This window comes from Xenopus laevis, chromosome 7L (genome assembly GCF_017654675.1).
Source record: "Xenopus laevis strain J_2021 chromosome 7L, Xenopus_laevis_v10.1, whole genome shotgun sequence".
In the NCBI taxonomy this organism is placed as follows: domain Eukaryota; kingdom Metazoa; phylum Chordata; class Amphibia; order Anura; family Pipidae; genus Xenopus; species Xenopus laevis.
The window spans coordinates 134,815,710-134,839,370 of record NC_054383.1 but is presented as its reverse complement, the minus strand read 5'-3'; the positions used below and the strand labels follow the sequence as shown (position 1 = coordinate 134,839,370).

At 34.4% G+C, this 23,661-nt stretch overlaps 1 protein-coding gene across 13 annotated transcripts in view; it reads left to right on the top strand.

Moving 5' to 3' along the window:
• Positions 1-2,752: 2,752 nt before the first annotated feature.
• Positions 2,753-23,661, top strand: part of LOC108696888 — a 369,929-nt gene continuing 349,020 nt past the window's right edge. For all 13 annotated transcript variants that reach the window (XM_041569828.1, XM_041569827.1, XM_041569829.1 and 10 more), the window contains exons 1-14: positions 2,753-2,808; positions 4,535-4,587; positions 5,089-5,121; positions 6,705-6,731; positions 8,818-8,871; positions 11,188-11,241; positions 12,966-13,019; positions 14,649-14,678; positions 15,102-15,128; positions 16,630-16,680; positions 18,060-18,113; positions 19,047-20,264; positions 21,120-21,152; positions 21,763-21,813. In XM_041569828.1, coding sequence (XP_041425762.1) covers positions 2,756-2,808; positions 4,535-4,587; positions 5,089-5,121; positions 6,705-6,731; positions 8,818-8,871; positions 11,188-11,241; positions 12,966-13,019; positions 14,649-14,678; positions 15,102-15,128; positions 16,630-16,680; positions 18,060-18,113; positions 19,047-20,264; positions 21,120-21,152; positions 21,763-21,813 — 1,792 coding nt within the window. In that variant the 5' untranslated portion in view covers positions 2,753-2,755. The remainder of the gene's footprint in view (positions 2,809-4,534; positions 4,588-5,088; positions 5,122-6,704; positions 6,732-8,817; positions 8,872-11,187; positions 11,242-12,965; positions 13,020-14,648; positions 14,679-15,101; positions 15,129-16,629; positions 16,681-18,059; positions 18,114-19,046; positions 20,265-21,119; positions 21,153-21,762; positions 21,814-23,661) is intronic.

Genomic DNA, 23,661 nt, shown 5'->3' with positions numbered 1-23,661 from the left:
ACTCTTTGGCTAATATTCTCACTAAACATAGGCGTTTCCCCCTAGATTGTCTAATTTACAAACTTACTTTCTCAGCAACTTTTGCAAAATCTTGATCCTGCAATATGTCCTGTAGATGACAGTTGCATTAACTCTGGTTGTACAAGGGAAATGCTTTGCAAGTGACCAACACAAGTTCTGCCAGTAGTGTTGCTACTTGTCTGTTATTGTTATAAATAAGAAAACAGGTAAAAACATATTTAAACTCGTTGTTACAACAGGTTTAATCTCTGTCACAGGCAATGAATGACCAAGTTAGAGGCCAATATAGGCCTTAGCTGGGCATGGGATGGCAACCCATAGGAACAAATAGGAGGAATATGGTGATGCCATTTTTGTTGGACAGGGAAAAGATACATTTTCTTTTGTCTACTGACAGTGGGAACAAAGAGTCAACCATATTGGTTGGTGAGAACATTGAAACAAATGTACATAAAGAAAGGGTATATTTAACTTAGCATGTGGTGGATTTGAAGGCTCTGAAAAGTTCATGATAGAATGAATAATGTACATCAATGGCTAACAATGCAGAGGGGCTTGCTAAGTTATAGATATTATTCAGGCAATGAATTGGTCTGATTGGTTACTGTGTTCAAATTCACATGTAGTTCTCAAGTGTTTCTCAAATCTCTGTGGTCTTGTGTCATTCCTTTGGGTTACACTAGGGGTTGCCTTTCACATGGAAGACGTTTGTTTTTATTAACTGAAATAAGATAATAGGAGTAGGGAAGTGTAAAATAACTACAGGTGAGGATAGAATAACTACAAATGCATAAAGTGGGAATGAAGTGGGAGAGGAACTTCACCCAAAGTGTTGTAGAAAAGAGGAAACTGAGAAAGAAAGTAGAAGTGCCAATTGCAAACTGGATTTGTTACTTATTTGATTGTGGAATTGTCTAATGGTACTGCAGGGATCATATACCTAGGTCCTACACAGCACTAAGAAACCTAAGGCCTCAAGAGCACTAAGCAACAGAAAATGACCCCCTACGGCAGTGATCCCCAACTTTATTCATCCATGAGCCACAATCAAATGTAAAAAGAGTTAGGGAGCAACACAAGCATGAAAAAAGTCTTTGGGGTGCCAAATAAGGACTGTGATTGGCTATTTGGTAGCCTAATGTGGACTGACAGCCTACAGTAGGCTCTGTTTGGCTCTGTACACCTGGTGATGTGCGCAACATCCAAGGGCTTGGTAAGTAACATGTTGCTCACAAGCCATTGGTTGGGGAACACTGGCCTATGGCCTCTAATGTTTCGACTTTCTAAGAGAATTCTGAGAAACACTTTTGTTTTCTTTTTAGTTTTTTTTTGATTATGCTTATTTGTGGTTGACCATTGTTGAGGTTTGCCTTGTTGCCTGTAGTGTATTGTGTGTGTGCTTAAAACGGTGAAGCAGTGTTTGATGTGAATAGAGTTCAACTTTATCTTTAGAGTTACAATTCTCTTGATTATGGTTTTTTTGATGTCATGGTTGTGTTGGTCTGATTCTCAGGGGCAGATTTATCAGGGGGCAAATTTCGAGGTGATGGGGTTTTTTAGACTCACATCAACTCAAAATTCGAATAAAAAAAGACCAACCGAAATGTACTAAAAAAATAGAATTTTTTAACTTTGAGTGAATAGGCTATATTCGATTAGTTTTTTTTTTTAAAACAAAAAGTTCGATTTTTCAAAGTCCACCAAATGTCTAGGAGGTCCCCCATAGGCTAAAACAGCAATTTGGCAGGTTTTAGATGGCAAACAGTTGAAGTGGAAGTTTTAAAGAGACAGTACATGATAAATTTCGATATTCAAATTTTTGAATTTGAATCAATTTCAAATCGAATTTGGACTATTCCCTAGTCGGAGTACACTAAAATTAGCTCAAAATTCGAATGTAAAAATTACATTTTTCAATTCCACTCTTGATAAATCTGCCCTTCAGTGCTGACATCACCTAGGCTCTCTGATGCCAGTGCCAACACACTGAGAATCGGCAGGTGCGTGCTAGACACCAGGGAATCTGGGCATTATTTTGCATACTTTTAGCATGAAATTCAAACCTTTAAAGTCCCCTGACGTCAATGCTTTTGGCCAGGTCATTGTCTTGTACAAATCCTGCTGGTCACTCTGCTGAAGGTACGCAACCTAAAACCTACCGAGGCCAATGTTAGCCTATGGGAAGGTCCCAATAGGATTTTTCAAGGTTTTTCTGATCGAAGGATAATCCTTCGATCGATGGATTAAAATCCTTCGAATCGTTAGATTTCAAGGATTTAATCGTTCGATCGAGCGATTATTCCTTCGATCATTCGATCGAAGGAATTGCGCAAAATCCTTCGACTTCGATATTCGACCCTTGATACATCTGCCCCTTAATATCACCTGCATATTTCTTAGCCAATCTCCTCCTTGTCCATACACTATGACCAGTGGCCCTCATACTCCACTGTGGCCACTTGATGGTCGATGTAAATGAAATCTGAATACTGGTAAGATCAATTTTTAAATGTTTTTTAAAACATTTTAAAACTTTTTTTTAAATATGCCAATATTTCATAAGTCAGTGATAATTTATGAAGTTACATTTCCTTACTTATCTGGCATATGTGCTTTTCATCTGACAATCAGCAGTTCGCTTATAGCTTGCAGCTTGATTATGAATTGTAGGCGGAGACTATAGTGCCAGACGAGGACAGAGATTGGCTCATTTGGCTTTCTTGTGGAGATATAAATGAAGTGTAGGATGGAAAACCCTCCAGAGCTTTACTGCCAGCCCCAAGTACGGTAAGTTATATTTTATTGAAAGTTTTTCCTCCATGGTTTCCACTGGAGTTGGAGTTATTGGCTTTAAAACTTTTCTACAGTTATTTAGATTTGAGTAGACAAGGGTGGAAAAGTTTTTGGGAAAAATAGCTCAGTGTCCTTATTTGATTAAAAAATCTTTGCTCTTTGGGGCTTAGTGCAGCAAATAAGCAGTAGTTTCATGATCATGTCATTTTCTTGCAATTTAACAGGCAGTTTCATGCCATTGTGGCAAATGACCCAAACTTCTTTTTTCCAAAAAAATATTTCCAATTAACATTTAAATATCTTGCCACCAAACATTTATTAATGTATTTTTTATTTTACATTTTAATACCTGCTTCTCAGAGCAACTTAACACTGGACAGAAACAGAAGCTTTCGTTTTTTTTATACAGAAGAATATCTCTAGCTTCACATAAAAGTTTCATACTGTTATCTCGTGGTGTTTTTATTTTTATATACAGTATATTGTATAAAAATAAATAAAATACAAATATTTAATTTAATTTTATAAATTAAATAAAATATCTAAATTTATATATAAAAAATTAAATGACATTAACTGCACATTTCACATTGGATATAGCTAGTATAATAGCTATATATATTCATTTAGAATTTTTAGAATTTCGAATTTTTTTAAAAGATTAGAAATGAAAAAAATAATAAATGAATAAAAAATAAAATGTAATTTAAAGATAAATGTTTAATATTAATTACATTACCTATTTTAAAAGTATGGATCAATGAATTATATTTACAATATGCGTAATTTACTATTATTTCCTAAGGCAATTGAAAGTTAAATAAGATATTTTGTTTAACAAGCTGATGCTGTCAGCTGTCATTCTGAGCAAATGTATGACTCCAATGAAAATACTGCTAAATATTTGACTAGCAGATATTTATATATGTATATATATATGAATGAAGCAGCTATATAAAACCTAAATACGTTGGTAAAGAGAAAAGAGAAATACACAACTCCTAGATGAAGGTAACACATGTCTTTAATTATCTGTGCTTCAACTTTTTTCATTACAAATTATTAGTTTCACGTAATATAAATAGTTTTTTGGTTGTGAAAAACTGTTGCATATCTTAATGCTAGTTTTTGAGATTAAATTACGTGCTTTTGTGAATGTTTGAGGTTGGTGGAAAAGTTTATTTTTCTACTATGAGTATGAAATTGTATCCAAAATGATTTAGGCACATGAGGATCATACAGCCGCTGCATCTGCTCATCCAGGAATCCTGACGGACTTTGGTCTTTCCCAGTATAACCAAGAATAATTTTTTATGCTTTGGAGTATATTTGTGTTGAGGGTACAGTAGTTGCATTGTAAGCAATACAATATGCTAGCCAAACTTAAATTATTATTGTAAGCTCATTGGATCCACAACAGATACATTCTTCTCTTTAAGGCAGTTTATTCAAACACAGGGATGACCATTTCAGCATACAAAACATAAATCATAACAATAACACCTGAGCACTGAGCACTACTTGTGGACTACCAGTAAAAACACACATCCACGTTAGTATAATTACAAAATATGGACTTGGGGCCACTCTATAAATAACATAATACAGAATGGATAACTATTATTTTGGTTCTAAGGAATTGTTTAGCGTTCTGCACTTTTTGTATTTTCTTTATATTATATAGGGACTGCTATAATAAAGATGTCCATTTTCTCTCTAGGTCCACAATGGACTGGTTTAGGGGTGCAGTGCTAATATCTTTGCTCCTTCATGGTAAGTAATTCCATCAATATAGCAAAACCAATGATATTTCACATGAAAGTGGTTTATGTACAGATGGAGCATGCTGAACCTGATGAGTCCAACTGTATTTATTTGGACGAACGGAGTGCATATGAGCGCCAACACATGACATGAAGATGATCTGTGGCTCCTCTTACTTCCTTGTCTGCCGATGCACCATACACTAAAATGGCTGATCAGCAAATGAAATTTGCAGAGTACCTGAACCGACCTATATCTATGAATATAGATCAAAAGGCCCCCTTATGAATACTTTGTGGGTGTAAGGCCTCCTTACCAAATCAAAAATGAGCCCAGCAGATCTTTACACGTATACGTTTTTATATAGTGTACACATGATTGCAAGATAGCACAACACAAAGTCAACAGAACTATATTACAAAATCTAAGAAAACATACTATTTTCTGTGACTTTATGAATTGTGTTTTTATGAAAACCCAGGTTAATACTGATTTTCTGGTTCTCTTTAGGAGTGGTAACACACAAAGGAGACGGAAGAGAAAGTAAGTACTAAAATATAGACATCTTCCAATATTTGACAAACAATGGTGAATTACACTGTGCTGGCTGCAGTTCTTGGGTGCTTATAATACAAATGTACTGTTAACATTTCATTCACAGTTAAGCTCCATACTTTTTAGTCTGTTCTTGCGATATGTGTCTATTGGACCAGTAAATGTACAGAAGGGCTGTGGGACTTGCCTGCAGAGCAAAGGGATATGTTTCCCTCTATTTTCTATTATAGTAGACTTTTTATAGTAATCAGTGTGATTATTATGGAGGCCCACCATAAAAAGCATGGATACTCATTTTGGGGTCTTCACCCTTAGATTAAGAAGCCCAGCTTTTAAGGTGCACAGTCTGCTATATCAATAGGGTCAAACTAGATGGGTAGAATTAAATCCATTGAGTTCACATATTAAAAAACCCTAGTTTTAAGATTCATTGTATGGAAGGGCTGCAGGACTAGCCTTGTGAGCATAAGGTGTTTCACTTTATTTTCTAATATAATAAAGCTTTCATAGTATTCAGAAGGATTATGAAAACCCACCATTAACAGTATGGACACCAATATTTGGGTCTTCACCCTTGATTAAGAAACCCTGCTTTTAAGGTTTACATTCTACTATATCAATGGGTCAAAATATTATAATTAAATCAATTAAGTTCACATATCATTCACTTTACTGTACTTTCTTATGAATATGCCTCTAGAGCTGCAATAAAGATATTAATTTCGATGAGTCATTAGCCAGTAGCACAATTATAATTTTTTTCTCATAATTATAGCATAGCTGATTATGCAAACCCAGGTTAAAAAGAATCTTCTGGTTCTTAAGCACATGTAAAGGAAGCCAATCCTGTCCTTACCACAAACCATACTTTGGAGATGGACAGGGTATGCCTACGTAAGCATGCAAGACAGGGTACAATTTACAAAAAGTTTGATTGTGCCTATTTTTGTTTGAACCTTGCACCCTGCATTGCACATCCTAAATGACCTACAGAAAATAGGTGCATCAACACAAGGCTTTTGCACCAAACAAAAAACAACCATTGAAGTCAACATTCAACTGAAGACAAGTCTTATTATGGTATTTTTAGGGGATTGCACTCAGGGTGCTGCAGAACAAAAGAGGACAAAGATTTACAAGAACAAAACAAGTTTTTCCTTAGTTCAGCTTATGGCTTTTGAATTAAAGAACTAACTATGTACATTATAAAAACACACCAATATATAGTGAATAAAGTACCCCCTCTTGTAAAATATAAGGATATTATAAGTTATCGAGGAGTTTCATGACCATATAAAAACACAAGGCCGAAGGCCTCGTGTTTTGCAACTGGGGGTACTTTATTTATTATAATACACAAGTTTCAGTGAGTCATGTGACAGAAATGACATCAGAACTCACCGTTTATAACTGCTGACATCAGAACTCTCCCTTTATAAGGATATAATTTACAAGATATTCATGGCTCTTGTGTATTATATTTATATAACCATTATCAATGGGTACAAAACTTTGCTCTTTTGTTTATTAAATCACATTTTTGTGAGCTGAGCTTCTCATCTATTTCTTAGGATTCGATTTGGCCCAAGAACATGGAGGTATGGTATTAATGTATCAATATATATATATATCTATATATATCTATCTATATATATATATATATATATATATATATATATATAGATATAGATATATATATATATATAATTTTTACATTATATGAAGTGAGACTACCTGTTAGCCTACTGTACCTGGTTGATGTCCTTTCATTTCTTTTCCATACACAAATTCAGCAGCAAAATATAATGACATTTAGGGGATTATTTATTAAAACCTGAATGTTAAAATCTCGAAAAATTCAAGTTTTTTTTCACTAGAAAACAAATTTTTAGAGGGAAAAAAACTTGAATTTTATCAGATTTATTATACGACTACGACTTCGAATCGAAGGATTCGAACTAAAAATCGTTCGACTATTCGACCATTCGATAGTCGAAGTACTGTCTCTTTAAAAAAAACTTCGACCCCCTAGTTCGCCATCTAAAAGCTACCGAAGTCAATGTTAGCCTATGGGGAAGGTCCCCATAGTCTTGCCTAACTTTTTTTGATCGAAGGATATTCCTTCGATCGTTGGATTAAAATCCTTCGAATCGTTCGATTCGAAGGATTTTATCGTTCGATCGAAGGAAATATCCTTCGATCGTTCGATCGAACTATCTGCGCTAAATCCATCGACTTCGATATTCTAAGTCGAAGGATTTTAATTCCTAGTCGAATATCGAGGGTTAATTAACCCTCGATATTCGACCCTTAGTGAATCGGCCCCTAAGTGTTCAGATTTGGCACATCCCATAAAATCTGGGATTCAATGCATCCCTAAAAATAATGGAAACTATTTAATTCATCCTCCTTGGGTTTCACTAGATGCACATATTGGGGACATTTTTGTCCTTTTGTAAAAGATGCTCTATATTCTATATATAGCTAATAAAGTACCCCCTATTTCTAAAATATAACAATATTATAAGTTACCAAGGAGGGCAAAAAATAATCTATTATGAAGAATTCAGACAAGGTTTTACAATCTCCTTAATAGATTGACCAAAAGTCATGTGATTTTAAGAGTTCAGATTTGACACTTGGGGGCAGATTTACTAAGGGTCGAATATCGAGGGTTAATTAACCCTCGATATTCGACCAGGAACTAAAATTGTTCGACTTCGAATATCGAAGTCGAACGATTTAGCGCAAATCCTGCGATCGAACGATCTAAGGATTATTCGTTCGATCGAACGATTAAATCCTTCGAATCGAACGATTCGAAGGATTTTAATCCAACGATCGAAGGAATATCCTTCGATCAAAAAAACGCAGACAAGCCTATGGGGACCTTCCCCATAGGCTAACATTGAGTTCGGTAGCTTTTAGCTGCCGAACTGGGGGGTCGAAGTTTTTCTTAAAGAGACAGTACTTCGATTATCGAATGGTCGAATAGTCAAACGATTTTTAGTTCGAATCGTTCGATTCGTAGTCGAAGTCGTAGTCGAAGGTCGAACTAGCCCATTCGATGGTCGAAGTAGCCAAAAAAACACTTCGAAATTCGAAGTTTTTTTAATTCGAATCCTTCACTCGAGCTTTGTAAATGTGCCCCTTGAATTCAGCCGAATCCTGCTGAAAAAGGCCTGACTTTGTCCAAATCCCAAACAAATCTGTTATTCAATGCAACCCTGTAAATAATGGAAACAGTTTAATTCAGATGTATTTTACATATTATTAAATGTTGATTTTTGATTTAAATTTAATTTAAAATGATAGGGCATATTTGCATACCTGGCAAATTACTTTTTAAAATCTTGCTCAATTACATATAATTACATACAAATACAGTCTGAAACAACTTCATACAAGTTAAATCTTTCCTCAAATCCACCTTCTTGCTTTGAATCCACCTACACAGAATTTTTGTTCAAGTAATTAGGCCAACCAGTAAACTATTGTTAGTTATAGCTTTGGGACACTGAAACATAAAAGGTTAATTTAATAATCTGATTAGTAATTTCCAACAAAAACCTCCCTTTATTTTACGTATTATGAGAGCATCAAATATAATAACTATTGTATCCATCAATTTTTGTAACTTTTGATTGGTTTTTAATAATATATTTTTATTGTCGTTATGTGTAGAAAAAAGGCAAATAAAGGGACATTACTCACCTGGCCCAATGAAAATGGAAGATGGTGAGTAAACATTGGCCATTTATCTACTTAGCTTTTCTCAATTCTTAGCCAACACCATAGTAATGTCGTGTGGCTGAGTGTACCCACAAACTTTTTATTGTTACAGTCTTTATTAAGTTATCATTTAACGTACTAATCATTGTTGAGTTGTGTGGCTGGTTCTTAGTTTGTAAAATTGACAGAAGCAATAAGTTCAATAAAAAATTTTCTAAGGGGCTCTAAACTCAAAACAATAAATTGATTTGAACTTAGTCAGAGTATTTTTCCGAGGACTTTCAAGGCTCAGAGTGTAAGTGACCTTAAGGAGCAACAACATCAGCATTTGAATTTGACTTTTTACCGCAATTTGAATTTTTGCTGTATTCACAAATAAAAAGTTATTTGTAAATGCAGTTTATAACTGCCTTTGCTCAATGAGTGTACCTGTCTTACACCACTGGTAACCAATCATTCACTAATGCTTGTTCATGTGGTCCTGGTCCATGGAGTTACACATCCCCGATGAATCCTACTTCAGCCTCTGAACAAGTTTTTCCTTAGTTCAACTTATGGCTTTTGTATGAAAGAACTAACTATGTACAGTATAAAAACAAGCCTATATATATAAAAGGTATATAGAATAAAAGGTTTTCTATTTTTGTATAAAGACCTGTTGGTGCGGTTTTTCTCTCTTGCCTATGACTATTGACACATGTAACCAGCACACAGGCATTGCTTTTTTCGGTTATCCGTGTGCACTGTACTCAAATTTGCTATATATATATATATATATATATATATATATACACATTATAAAATAACATTTTTGGGAGCTGAGCTTTTAATTTATTATTTAGGATTTAAATTGCCCCAAGCATACTCTTTTTGGGCTTGACAAAGGGCACATATGCTGTCCGAAACGTTGCCTTGAGTGATGCTCTGATCTTTTAATACACTTTTTTGCAATTGACGAGTGCTGCTTCTTCTTTACATACTCTATATATATATATATATATATATATATATACACATTATAAAATAACATTTTTGGGAGCTGAGCTTTTAATTTATTATTTAGGATTTAAATTGCCCCAAGCATATGGAGGTATGGCATTAATGTATCAATATATATATGTATATATATATATATATATATATATATATATATATATATATATATATATATATAAATATATATATATATATATATATTTTTTTTTACATTATATGAAGTGAGAATACCTATTGCCTACTGTACCTGGTTGATGTCCTTTCATTTGTTTGCCTTTCCTAGTCCTACACAAATTCAGCAGCAAACTATAATGACATTTAGGGGATTATTTATTAAAATTTGAATGTTAAAATCTCAAAAAAAAGCTTGAATTTGTTTAGATTTATTATACCCAATGATGCAAAAAGCCAGAGTCCGAAAATTCTCCATCTCAAACCTGTTGAGGTCCTGTATAAGTCAATAGGAGAGGCAACTATCTCAATTTTACATTTTCGTGGCCTGCACTGAGTTTAGGCCGAAAATCCGACTTTTTGGGGGTTTTCGGGCAAAAAAAAGCATGACCTTAACCCACCTCCATTCTTTAACTCAACTCACATGGAAGTATTTGCCCTATTGTCATAATATATATAGTAATCTGTTTTATGAGAACAATCTATTTTCTCATTAATTTTCTAACATTCAAAATGACAAATTGTGCTGCAGGTTAGGCTTTATTTCAATATAACCAAATCCACTTTTTGGGGACAAAAAAGGATTGAATATGAAGAATTCAGATAAAGTTAAGCAATCTCCTTAATAGTTTGACCAAAAGTCAAGTGATTTTAAGGGTTCAGATTTGGCAAATCCCAAACAAATCTGGGATTCAATGCATCCCTAAAAATAATGGAAACAATTGAATTCAGATGTATATTACATTTTCTTAAATGTTGATTTTAGATTTAAAATTAATTTAAAATGATAGGGCATATTAGCATACCTGGAAAATTACTTTTTAAAATCTTTCTCTGTTACATTTAATTACATACAAATACAGTCTGAAACAACTTCATACAAGTGAAACCTTTCCTCAACTCCACCTTCTTGCTTTGAATCCACCTACACAGAACTTTTGTTCAAGTAATTAGGCCAACCAGTAAACTATTGTTAGTTATAGCTTTGGGACCCTGAAACATAAAAGGTTAATTTAATAATCTGATTAGTACTTTCCAACAAAAACCTCCCTTTATCTTACATATTATGACAGCATCAAATAACTATTGTGTCCATCAATTTTTGTAACTTTTGTAGGGTTTTTTATAATATATTTTTATTATCGTTATGTGTAGGAAAAATGCAAATAAAGGGACAGTACTCATCTGGCCCAATGAAAATGGAAGGTGGTGAGTATACATTGGCCGTTTATCTACTTAGTTTTTCTCAATTCTTAGCCAACACCATAGTAATAGGGTCGTGTGGTTGAGTGTACCCACAAACTTATTATTGTTACAGTCTTTATTAAGTTATCATTTAATTTACTAATCTGAGTATGGAGTTGTGTGGCCGGCTCTTAGTTCGTAAAATTGACAGAAGCAATAAGTTCAATAAAATCTTTCTCAAGGGGCTCTAAACTCAAAACAATAAATTGATTTAAACTTAGTCAGAGTACTTTTCCGAGGACTTTCAAGGCTCAGAGTGTAAGTGACCTTAAGGAGCAACAACATCAGCATTTGAATTTGACTTTTTACCGCAATTTGAATTTTTGCTGTATTCACAAATAAAAAGTTATTTGTAAATGCAGATTAGAACTGCCCTTGCTCACTGAGTGTACCTGTCTTACACCACCAATTAACCAATCATTCACTAATGCTTGTTCATGTGGTCCTGGTTCATGGAGTTCCACATACCCAATGAATCCTAGATGAATCCTACTTCAGCCTCTGAACAAGTTTTTCCTTTGTTCAACTTATGGCTTTTGTATGAAAGAAACTAACTATGTACATTATAAAAAACAAACCTATGTATATATATATATATATAAAACAATTATCAATGGGTACAGCACTTTGTTGTTTTATTTATAAAATAACATTTTTGGGGGCTGAGCTTTTAATTTATTATTTAGGATTCAAATTGCCCCAAGAATATGGAAGTATGACATTAATGCATCAATATATATATATATTTTTTAGATTATATGAAGTGAGAATACCTATTAGCCTACTGTACCTGGTTGATGTCCTTTCATTTGTTTGCCTTTCCTAGTCCAAATTCAGCAGCAAAATATAATGACATTTAGGGGATTATTTATTACAATTTGAATGTTAAAATCTCAAAAAAAAAAGCTTGGATTTGTTTATATTTATTAAAGCCAGAGTCCAAAAATTCTCCATCTCAGACCTGTCGAGGTCCTGTATAGAGTCAATGGGAGAAGCTTTTTTTTACTTTGAATCTGACTTTTTCTGGGTTCTCGGGCAAAAACTCTAAAAATTTAAGTAATTCGGGAAAAAGCCAGAAAAATGTGAACAATCTGGGAAGAAGCCCGAAAAACTTGAGTGATACCGATTTTCCCTAGATTTTATAGTGTTTTCCGACAGTTCAATTAAATTAAGGTTTTTTTATTAATAAATAAGCAAAAATTGGGCATGGGGACCCTCTATGTCTCACCCCCATATAAACTCCATCCATTTTACATGATTTGAACAGCTGAGTCCCTTCCAGCCTGTTATTTGACATATGATCTGGTAAAATGAACCAAAAATGGCAAATCTTTGGTTTGTCATAATTTCTTATTGTTACTTCTAATAATCTGTATTGTCAGAACTATTTATTTCCTTGCTCTTTCTTACACCCAAACCCAGTCTGAAACAAAATTTCTAAAAAAGTAAAACATGCCCTAAACCTCCATTCCTTAACTCATATGGAAGTATTTGCCCTATTTAGCCAACCCATTAGCCAGGGCTGTTCCTTCCTATTTGAAACTTTTAACACCATAATTTACAACAAGAACATCCCTATATCTTATCTATTATGACAGCATTTTACATTGGTGTCAATGTGCCCTTGATGTCAAATTTGTGTTCGATTTTTTGAGTTTAAAGAACACCATTTTAAAATTGTCATGTAGGAACATGGACTATGCATGGACACCACTCATCTGGCCCAATACAAATGGAAGGAGGTGAGTATACATTGACAATTTATTTACTAAATGGGTCTGTTTCGTAACTCAAGCAATAACAATGGGTTCCAAGGGCTGAGTGTACTTTTTGTAAAAGATGCTCTATATTCTATATATAGCTAATAAAGTACCCCCTATTTCTAAAATATAACAATATTATAAGTTACCAAGGAGGGCAAAAAATAATCTATTATGAAGTATTCAGACAAAATTTTGCAATCTCCTTAATAGTTTGACCAAATGTCACGTGATTTTAAAAGTTTAGATTTTGCACTTGAATTCAACTGAATTCTGCTGAAAAAGGCCTGACTTTCTTCCATGCATCCCTAAAAAAAATGGAAATAGTTTAATTTAGATGTGTTTTACATTTTATTAAATGTTGATTTTAGATTTAAAATTAATTCCTTAACTCAACTCATATGCAAGTAGTTGCCCTATTTAGCCTACCAATTGGCCAGTGTTGTTCCTTACTAGTTCAAACTTGTAACACCAGAATTTCCAACAAGAACATCCCTGTATCTTATGTATTATGACAGTATTTTACATTGTTGTCAATGTGGTCTTGATGGCAAATTTGTGTTAGATTTGTTTGAGTTTAAAGAATCATTTTAAAATTGTCATGTAGAAACATGGACTATGCATGGACACTAGTGATGGGTGAATTTGGGGCGTTTCGCTTCGCCAAAAAATTTGCCAATTTCCTGCGAAATTCCCGTCTCATTTTTGACGGCGGCATCCGTTTTTGAGCAAATTTGCTGGTGAAAATCCACCGGCGTCAATTTTTTTTTGACGCAGTTGAATTTTCACGGCAGTTTTGCGAATCGCAGGACTTTGCCACGAATTCACGCCTGCCGAATAAATTCACCCATCACTAATGGACACCACTCATCTGGCCCAATAAAAATGGAAGGAGGTGAGTATACATTGACAATTTATTTGCTAAATGGGTTTGTTTCGTAACTCATGCAACAATGGGTTCCAAGGGCTGAGTGTACATTCTGTAAAAGATGCTCTATATTCTATATATATAGTGAATAAAGTACCCCCTATTGTAAAATATAACAATATTATAAGTTACCAAGGAGTTCTATGACCATATAAAAACACAAGGCCGAAGGTTGAGTGTTTTTATACAGGTCATGGAACTCCGAATAACCTCATATTTTGCAACAGGGGGTACTTTATTTATTATAATACACAAGTTTCAGTGAGTCATGTGACAGAAAGAACATGAATAAGCTTCAAATATAACCGATGACCTTACTAAGCATCATTTATTAGGATATAATTTACAGGATATTCATGACTCTTGTATATTATATGCAGATACGAGTGCAGTTATCAGTATTAACCAATGAGCAATTAGTTTTGATCAGTCTACTGCAAGTTGTAAAATGAAAGCCAAGACCTAATTGGATGCTACTGGTAGCCATATCTGTGCAATTTAGCAAGTTTGTTTGTTAATCGGCTTTACAGACTAGGACTAAGGGTAGTTTGTAACTCCCAATCTTCACTTTGTAACTCCCAATCTTCACCTTATTCACTGCTTTGGTATAAGATACTGATTTATTATAATACATGCTTTTCCTGCTTTTTCCTTTTCTGAACACTTTTCTTTTTTTGTATTAGGAGTATTGCCTCAGTTGCAAGGACTGAAAGGTAAATCATTTTTATCAACAGAAAATCTCCTTTAAATGTATATAATATAGTATGTATGTATAGTATATAAAATATATAGAAATATATATTTTTACTTGATTTTTGTGTGTTTTTCTGAGTACCCTTTCTATTTGCTCATCCTAAATGACTGATAATGGGGTGGCATCTGGGCTTTTTTATGTGCTCTTGCACCATCTGTAAACAACAAGGGAATTGTCCTAAGGTTGCAGCAGAACAATGGAGGACATTACTCTGAAGTCAAAGAGATACAAGTTACAACAAAAAAGCTTGTTTCCTCTCAACCTGTCAACGGGTTATGATTTTTGTATGAAATGTTATACATATATCATTAAAGTGTATTGCACTTATTTTTTGTTCATTAAATAACATTTGTGTGAGCTGATCCTCTTATTTATTTCTTAGAACATATATTTCCAGAAGGAACTGCAGGTATGGAATGAATTTTTCAATGTATCATGTTTCATCTTATTTTTTATATTACATAAAGTGAAACTACCTATTAGCCTACCGTATCTGCCTCCGTCCTTTCCTTGTCGTCCCTAGTCCTACACAAATCCAGACTAAAGCAACACCAGACTACCCTCAGCCCACCCATATAACCAATGATATGCACTACTGAGTCCATTCCATCAGCCTGTGCAGCTGCTGGACATATGATCTGGGAATATAAATCATAATTGGCTCTTGGCACACCCTTTGGTTCATCATATTCTCTTATTGTGACTTGTAATAATCTGTTTTATTCGAAAAATCAATTTTCTCATAAATTTTCCAACATTCAAAATGGCAAAATGCGTGGCAGCTATGGCTTAATTTTAATATCCTCCTTGGGTTTCACTAGATGCACATATTGGGGATAAAACATAATCTATTAAGAAGAATTCAGACAAAGTTTTACAATCTCCTTAATAGTTTGACCAAAAGTCACATGATTTAATGGTTACGATTAGGCACTTGAATTCAGCCAAATCCTGCTGAAAAAGACCTGACTTTGTTCAAATCCCAAACAAATCTGGGATTCAATGCATCCCTGAAAATAATGGAAACAGTTTATTTCAGATGTATTTAACATATTATTAAGGGGCACATTTACTAAGGGTCGAAGTGAATTCGAAGTGAATTTTCAAATTCAAAAACTTTGAATTTCAAAGTAATTTTTGGGTACTTCGACCGTCGAATAGGCCAAAATTCTATTCAAATTGAAAAAATATTCGACCATTCGAAAATCGAAGTATTGTCTCTTTAAAAACCTTTGGCACCTTAAACCTGCCGAATTGCTATGTTAGCCTATGGGGACCTTTTAGAAGTTTTTTTTTTGAAAATCGTTCGATCAATCAATTAAATCATTCAAATCGTTCAAATCGTTTGATTCGAATGATTTCTATGTTCGGTCTAATGTTTTGAATACCATCAAAAAAGGCTAAATTCACTCAAAAAAAAAAACTGAGACTATCGAATTTATACAATTCGATGGTCGAATTTCGAAGTTTTTTCACTTCGAAATTCGAGCCTTAGTAAATGTGCCCCCAAATGTTGATTTTCGATTTAAAATTAATTTAAAATGGTAGGGCATAGCATACCTGGCAAATTACTTTTTAATATCGTTCTAAATTACATACAATTACTTACAAATACAGTCTGAAACAACCTCAAAACAAATGTAACCTTTCCTCAACTCCACCTTCTTGCTTTAAATCCACCTACACAGAGTTTTTTCAAGTATTTAGGCCAACCCGTTAACCAGTGTTAGTTATCGCTTTGGAACACTGAAACATAAGAGGTTAATAAAATAATCTGATTAGTCCTCTCCAACAATAACCTCCCTTTATTTTATGTATTATAACAGCATCAAATATTATAACTATTGTGCCCATCAATTGTCTGTAACTTTTGTTTGGGTTTTAATATATTTTTTTGTTGTTATGTGTAGGAAAAATGCAAATAAAGGGACACTACTCATCCGGCCCGATGAAAATGGAAGGTAATAAGTATACACTGGCAGTTTCTCTACTTAACTTGTCTCAATTCTTAGCCAACACCATAGCAATAGGGTCCAATAGCTGAGCGTAAAAAAACTTTTTATTGTTACAGTTTTATTATTATTATTTTTAATTCTTAGTTTTTAAAATTGACACAAGCAAGAAGTTCAATACCATTTTTCTAAAGGGGCTCTAAACTCAAAACAATAAATTGATTTAAATGTAGTGAAAGAACTTCTCCGAGCACTGTGAAGGCTCAGAGTGTAAGTGACCTAAAGGAGCAACAACATCAGTAATTTGAATTTTTGCTGTATTCAAAAATAAAAAGTTATTTGTAAATGCAGCTTATAACTGTCCTTGCTCACCTGTACCTGTCTTACACCACTGGTAACTAATCCTTCACTAATGCTTGTTCATGTGGTCCTGGTTCCCACTTACTGAATTCAATAAAATTAATCCTACTTCAACTTCTGGACCCTTAGTACTCCCACCTGCCTCTCAAGTGGACAAGCAAGAGCCAGCCATATAGCAATGTTTACCTTTTTATGAACTAGGGAAGCAGACATTCCATAAATACTTCAACCAATGGCAGATGACCTCCCTACTATAGGACATAGGTCACCCTTATGTCACCCTACATTACTTCAAGTATTTCTGTGTTATATTTTTGGGAATAATCAGCAATACTGTTTTGCTTAATAACATGGTTTCTAAATATACTCTCAGGAATAGTGCTACAAGACACAAGAAAAATCAAGATCCGTTTTTTCAATTGATCTTACTTCCTATATAGAGACAACACATTTGTGCTGCAATTTGCAGAGATTGCACATTATTCAAGTCAGTCCCTGCACCAGAGCAGCTTACAATCTAAAGTCTTTATCACATTCACACATACTATGGCCAGTTTAGCTAGAAGCCAATTAATCTGCCTGTATGTTTTTGGACTGTAGGAGGAAACCCAATTAGACACAGGACATGCTACCCTAAAAGGGTCTAAAAGGATCTAAAAGGGTAATAATATTCATTACAAAACTGATTGGAGATTCCTATGGATGGTTTAACAATAACATTACAGGCAGCCATACATGTGAAGTTTATTGGCATTAACCATCATTGTGATCCCAACATTTGACCCAAGTGCAAAACAAAAAAGAATCAGCCTGATAACATCCAGTTCAAGGTGATCATACTAGGAAAGGTTGACTTGTTTGTGGATCTTAAGGTGTATGGCCAGCTTAATAGCTATATGAAAGCTTCTCTAAGGAAAAGTAATCAGAAGCTATAATCAATAAAAAAAGTATTATAAATAGATACATTGTACATATATGATGATACTATGCCTTAAAACATTAATACATTACTGTATTATTGTGCATAGGAGAATGGACCAAAGGAGCTGGCAAACCAGAAGGAGCAGTGGAATATGTTATTGGTAAGTTTATTGGTAAGGTAGAAGAAGGCACACATGGGAGCATATATACTAAATGGTCTGAGTGACAATTTGGAGTAATTTCACCAAAAATGAACATTCCCCTAAACATTGCCAATTTACTAAAAGGAGACTACAACACGTCTTGGAGAGTTCACTCTACAGTAGTGAGAATTCTCTTTGCATCTAATTAAATTCACAACTCTTCCCCAGGTGAAATTTCTCCAGTGAATATTTACTATGAACATGATGTCTAATTTTTGCCAAGACAATTACTCCAGGTTCAGGCTGACAAACTACCATTTTAAAGATAGAGCAGCCACTTTTGAATTTATCTACATCACTCTTTCCAAACTAATTCTCCATAATTCTCCATAATTAATTTTTTCATGGCCAAAAAAAAATTCTCTACAGAATTTTCCCCACTAAACTTGTATGGGGAGAATACCTTTGTTAATTTTCACAGAGAATTTACACCAGGAGAAAATTTACCACATTTCTCTTGAAAAATTATACTTACAATTTTTAGCAAATATGAGAAGCGTTGGGAAAATACACCTGAATTAAGGTGAACTTTGATGAAGATGCGGAGAAAATTCACACTTTAGTAAATGTGCCCCTGTGGCTAAATTCTGTAGATAGGAAAAGAGAACATTGGTTAAAATTGTGTCTGTCACATGTACAGCAATTTATGATGTATTTATACCTTAAACTTTTCCATTTATGTATCAAAGCAAAGAGAAGTAATAGATAGATGCCACTTTGTAAAGAGAAGAGTCTAGAGGGAAGATGTAGGGCTCACCACAGAAAAACTAACCCAATTCCTAGGGAATCTGTAGAAGCTTTTTTATAGGAAAATAGTGAGGGAATGGGTCTGATTATCTAGATTTTACCTTTTTAATTGGCATTTTAATCATATCTTGATTTATTTTACAGGGGAAACTGCAGTCGGCACACAATTCATCACAGCTTTCCTACAGAATCATGACATAAAGGAATCTGCAAAACTTGAGGTTTTAGTGACTGCCACTTCATCTCCCACCTCAGTCACTGTCATCATTAACAATTCTGATTTCCAGAAAGAGTTGACAGTTGGGAAGGGTGAAACAGTAACCATTCCTCTCCCAGAAACCATTGAAATGAAAGGAAAAGACGTTTTGGCAGATTCAGTGATCATTCAGTCAGATAATGAAGTAACAGTTGTTTCCCGAAATTTGAAGTATGCCAGTGGCGATACAGCTTTGATTTACCCAGTGGATCGGCTGGGAACCGAATATTACATTTTTACCCCTCCATTTGACGCTAGTTCTTCCTATAAAGAGTTTGCAGTAATAGCCTATGGAAATGAGACAAAGGTTGATATTTATCTTAACGGAGCTGTGAATTTCAAAGGAAAGGACTATGAGAAGGGTAGCAAACTAACCCTGTCCCTTCAACCTTTCCAAACAGTGCAGCTTCAGAGTACTGATGATCTTTCAGGAAGTAGGGTGGTCTCCGAGTATCCTGTGGCTGTCCTGAGTGGTCACACATGTTCTAAGAAAAACGGGGACTGTGACCACGTGTATGAGCAGCTCTTACCAGTCTCAAGCTGGGGTTCTACATTTTATATCCCAGGATTGTCCTTTCAACCTAAATCTGATATTGTTTTTGTCATAGCTTCCCAAGATACAGCAGTTGATTTCCAGTCTGGTACAAATAAAGGGAAGAAAACTCTGAGAGCAGGGGAAGTGATCCAGTTTGAAGTTGCACAGAATTCCCCTTTGACCCTAAATGCTAATCATAAAATCCAAGTCTTCTTTTACGGCACTGGTGGGAAATTCCAAGACAACATCTTCGGCGTCTTCCTTTCCAGTGTTCCTGCCACCACATCCTTTGGTTTGGAGTATGAGATCATTGGTCAAGATAACATGGAAGTCAATCTGGCTGTGATTATAACGAAAACATTGAGTTTAGAAGCAATCACTTTTGATGGGAAGCCATTAACAGGAATCAAGTGGCAAGAGTTCCCCGGATCTAAGTTTTCTTGGGCAGAATATAATTACGGCAGTGGCTTGAGTTCCCACGTAGTTGCTCATCCTACAGATATATTTGGACTGCTGAGCATTGGTTATTCTAAAAGTACAGCCTATGGATCAGTGGCAGCCAGTATTCGTGGTAAATATTTTTTTTGCATGTGATGAGCTATTACTTTAATCTCTGATTTATTTTCCCATTTTGGCCCAAATTATACATATTTGAAACAGAACTGAATTTATTTTGATAGTATTTTTAACAGTTTGGGGGTTATTTACTAACAACAAGATTTAGTTTTTTCCCACGATTCTCCAAAAAATTGTTGTTTTCTCATTGTTTTAAAATGCTCTAAAAATGTGAGATTTACGAAGTGAACCACATAATCACCTATACAAAACTTTGCCAGGTAAAAGTTGTTGAGGTCCTATAAAAGTCAATGGGAGCTTCACTGATCTTTTTGGACTGCTCTAAATCAATTCAGATGAGGTTTTAGTATTTTTAATTGTCTGAAAAACTTGGATTTTTAGAGGTTTATGAGGTATTTTTATTTTTTAGTGCAGAGTTCAGCATCATTTTCAGCTTGTAATTTTTTATCAGATTTTTTAAATAAATGTCATGACATTCATAGTTAGAGTTTGTGAGCTTGGTTGTGGTTTTAAAAACCACTAAAACCATGAAAACGAGACTGCTGATAAATAGGCCCCTACACCTTTTTTTTTTTTTTTTTTTTACAAATCATCAAAAAGCATATTATTAGAACAAACAATTTTCTGGAATATGATTACATTAGGAATTTTTTTCCATAATGTATGCTCTGCTGCTTTAAAAGGATTAAGCATAAAAATGCTTTGGCTTAAAATTTACCAGCAATGTAATATGTAAAAATATAATTTTATTCAGGGAGTTATACTTTTTCACAGAAGATTATCCTATTCTGAACCTTTTGTGGTATAGAAATCTGCTTGGATTCTAAATATTCATGTAATTTTTTTGCAGGACCAGGATTTGGTGAAATGTCATGGCTACAAGGTAATATTGTGTTATTTCTTCTAAAGGTTATAAAAAAGGCTGTTTCTGTGCCTATATCTGTATTAGTCACTGTATACTGTTTTTTGTAAGGAAATTGTGATAATAAAGCATTGTTATGGGAGGTCAAGATGCTAGGTATCATAAGACAATGGCAGTTGGGCAAGTCTAAAACAGTAAACTGAGTCATCTAGAGAAAACAAAACACCAAAATTAATTTAAAGGTAAACAGTCACGTTAACATGAACAAAAAGATATATAAGAAATAGATGTATAATGGTTTCTTCCAGTCCTGTTTTTCAGCCTGTTATGTGTTTCAGGTAGAACTACAACTGAATGTTTATTTCATGACCTTTTCTTTTATATGTCTATTTGAAATTGTGTTATTTCCACTTGTCTCATGTGTCAATTCACATTGAATATTTCCATATTGTCCTTATTCGTGCACTGTTATATAAGATGTATTATCTTACAGGTGTTGGGACATTAAAGACTATAAAGATTTATTCTGTTTTTAGACATGAATTCATTGTTCCAGAACAACTTACACATTTTTCCAACCTTTTGATCCTTTTAGTTTAGTCTTAAATATTAACACTTTTTTCATTTTTAGAATATATGCTTCAACCAGGAGCACAGGGTCAACCAATGGGACCACAGATGGGTATGTATTGGTATATGTTTATATAGGATAACTGATAATTAAGGGGCAGATTTATTAACATTGAAATTTGACTTTTGAAATCTTTGACATTTATTAAGTGCACAAAAACTTGAAATCTCAAATGCAAAAATGGAAGGTATTTTTTAAAAAAATTAAAAGCTATTTTTCAATGACACTATCACTATCCTTGAGTTTTAAGGGATACATTTTTTTGATATTTGTGTTTTTAGACTTCTGTGATTTTTTTTCATAAAGAAGAGCATATGCATTATTGTCAAGTTTTTGAGAGTTTTTTTCAAAGGTAAAAAAAATCACAAAATTTGAAAATTCCATTGATAAATCTACTTTTAAAGGAGAATTCAACCCTTTAGCAAAAAAAAACCTACCCCACCACCCCACGTAAACCCCCCTCCCTACTCCCCCCATCCTAACTGCCCCTATGGGGAAATGCCCCTAACTTTTTACTTACCCCTCGGCACAGATTCAGACATCGGAGTTTACCGCAGCCATCTTCCGGATCTTCGTGTCTTCTTCCGGTGCTTCGACAATATACTTCTATTTCAGGGCATACGCAGTTTCGCAAAGTGGTAAATTGCTACAACTGCACATGCACAGCTTCACCGGTCTCCGTCTCAGCTTACTGAAGAACTGGAAGATGGCTGCGTGGAACTCCGATGCCTGAAACTGCGATGAAGGGTAAGTAAAAAGTCAGGGGCATTTCCCAGGGGGCATTTATGCTGGGGGGAGGAGGGAAGGGGGTCTACATGGGGTGGGGGTTAGAAATGCCAATTGACCAATGCATTTGGGAAAAGACGGCAGAAAACCGACATTGAGTCCAATGCATTTGGAGTAATTTACCAAGTTTGTTAATTATTGCATTGGTTTTATATATTTTTCGGCAAAAAATGTCATGTAATTAGGAGGCAGATTTATTAAAATATCCCTGTATACTCTATATAGGGAGGTTGAAGGTTCAGTAACATCGAAGAACAAACTTGTTTTTTTGAATTTAAATATAAAATAATGTTACCCTGCACTGGTAAATACAGTGTGTTTTGCATCAAAACATAGTAACATAGTGCGTTAGTTTGAAAAAATACACACGTCCATCAAGTTCAACCTTTTGTCTATATGTAACACTCCTCCAGCGAATCGCTGCCCCTTTTAAAACAGTTCAATCCCTTGTTTGCCCATGTTCGTGTAAGCATTGTTCATATAAATATTCTATTATGTATTTACTGATATAAAAAATCACATTCACCTGGGTGTACAAATAGGGCTCTGGCTAACTTCAAACCTAGCGAAGGTGCACCAATATGGCACCCAAATCATTCAAGCTGAAATTGGCTATAGGAACAATTTTGCACAGATAAACACTGTAGAATATAATATATTTAGTTCTTAGATAGGAACAATAACAAGGGTTGAATTTGATTTACAGCTCTATACAGAGCTACAGAAAAAAAAACCCCATGTGAATGCGGTTGCGGCCTTGATTATAAGCTCTGTTGGGACAGGAATCTGTGAAAATACATAACCTCAATAACTTCCTGAAAAATGGTGTTGGCATTACATACAGTATTAAAAAAAAAATTTGGTCACACCTTTTTCTTACTGAAATTGATTATTTGACCAGCAAGATATCAAAATAATTTGCTCAGTTTATATATTTGCAGTTAATTAGCATGATACCATTGTAGTATACTATTAACAAACTCGTTTAAACACACCCTGCTAGTGTATTTTCTTTGTAGTGTGTGGTTAATTACCTTTGTACGATTCTTGTGGCTGCCCATGTTTGGGGAACATGATTGATGATCAGCACAACATTTTTTTATGCAACCCTGG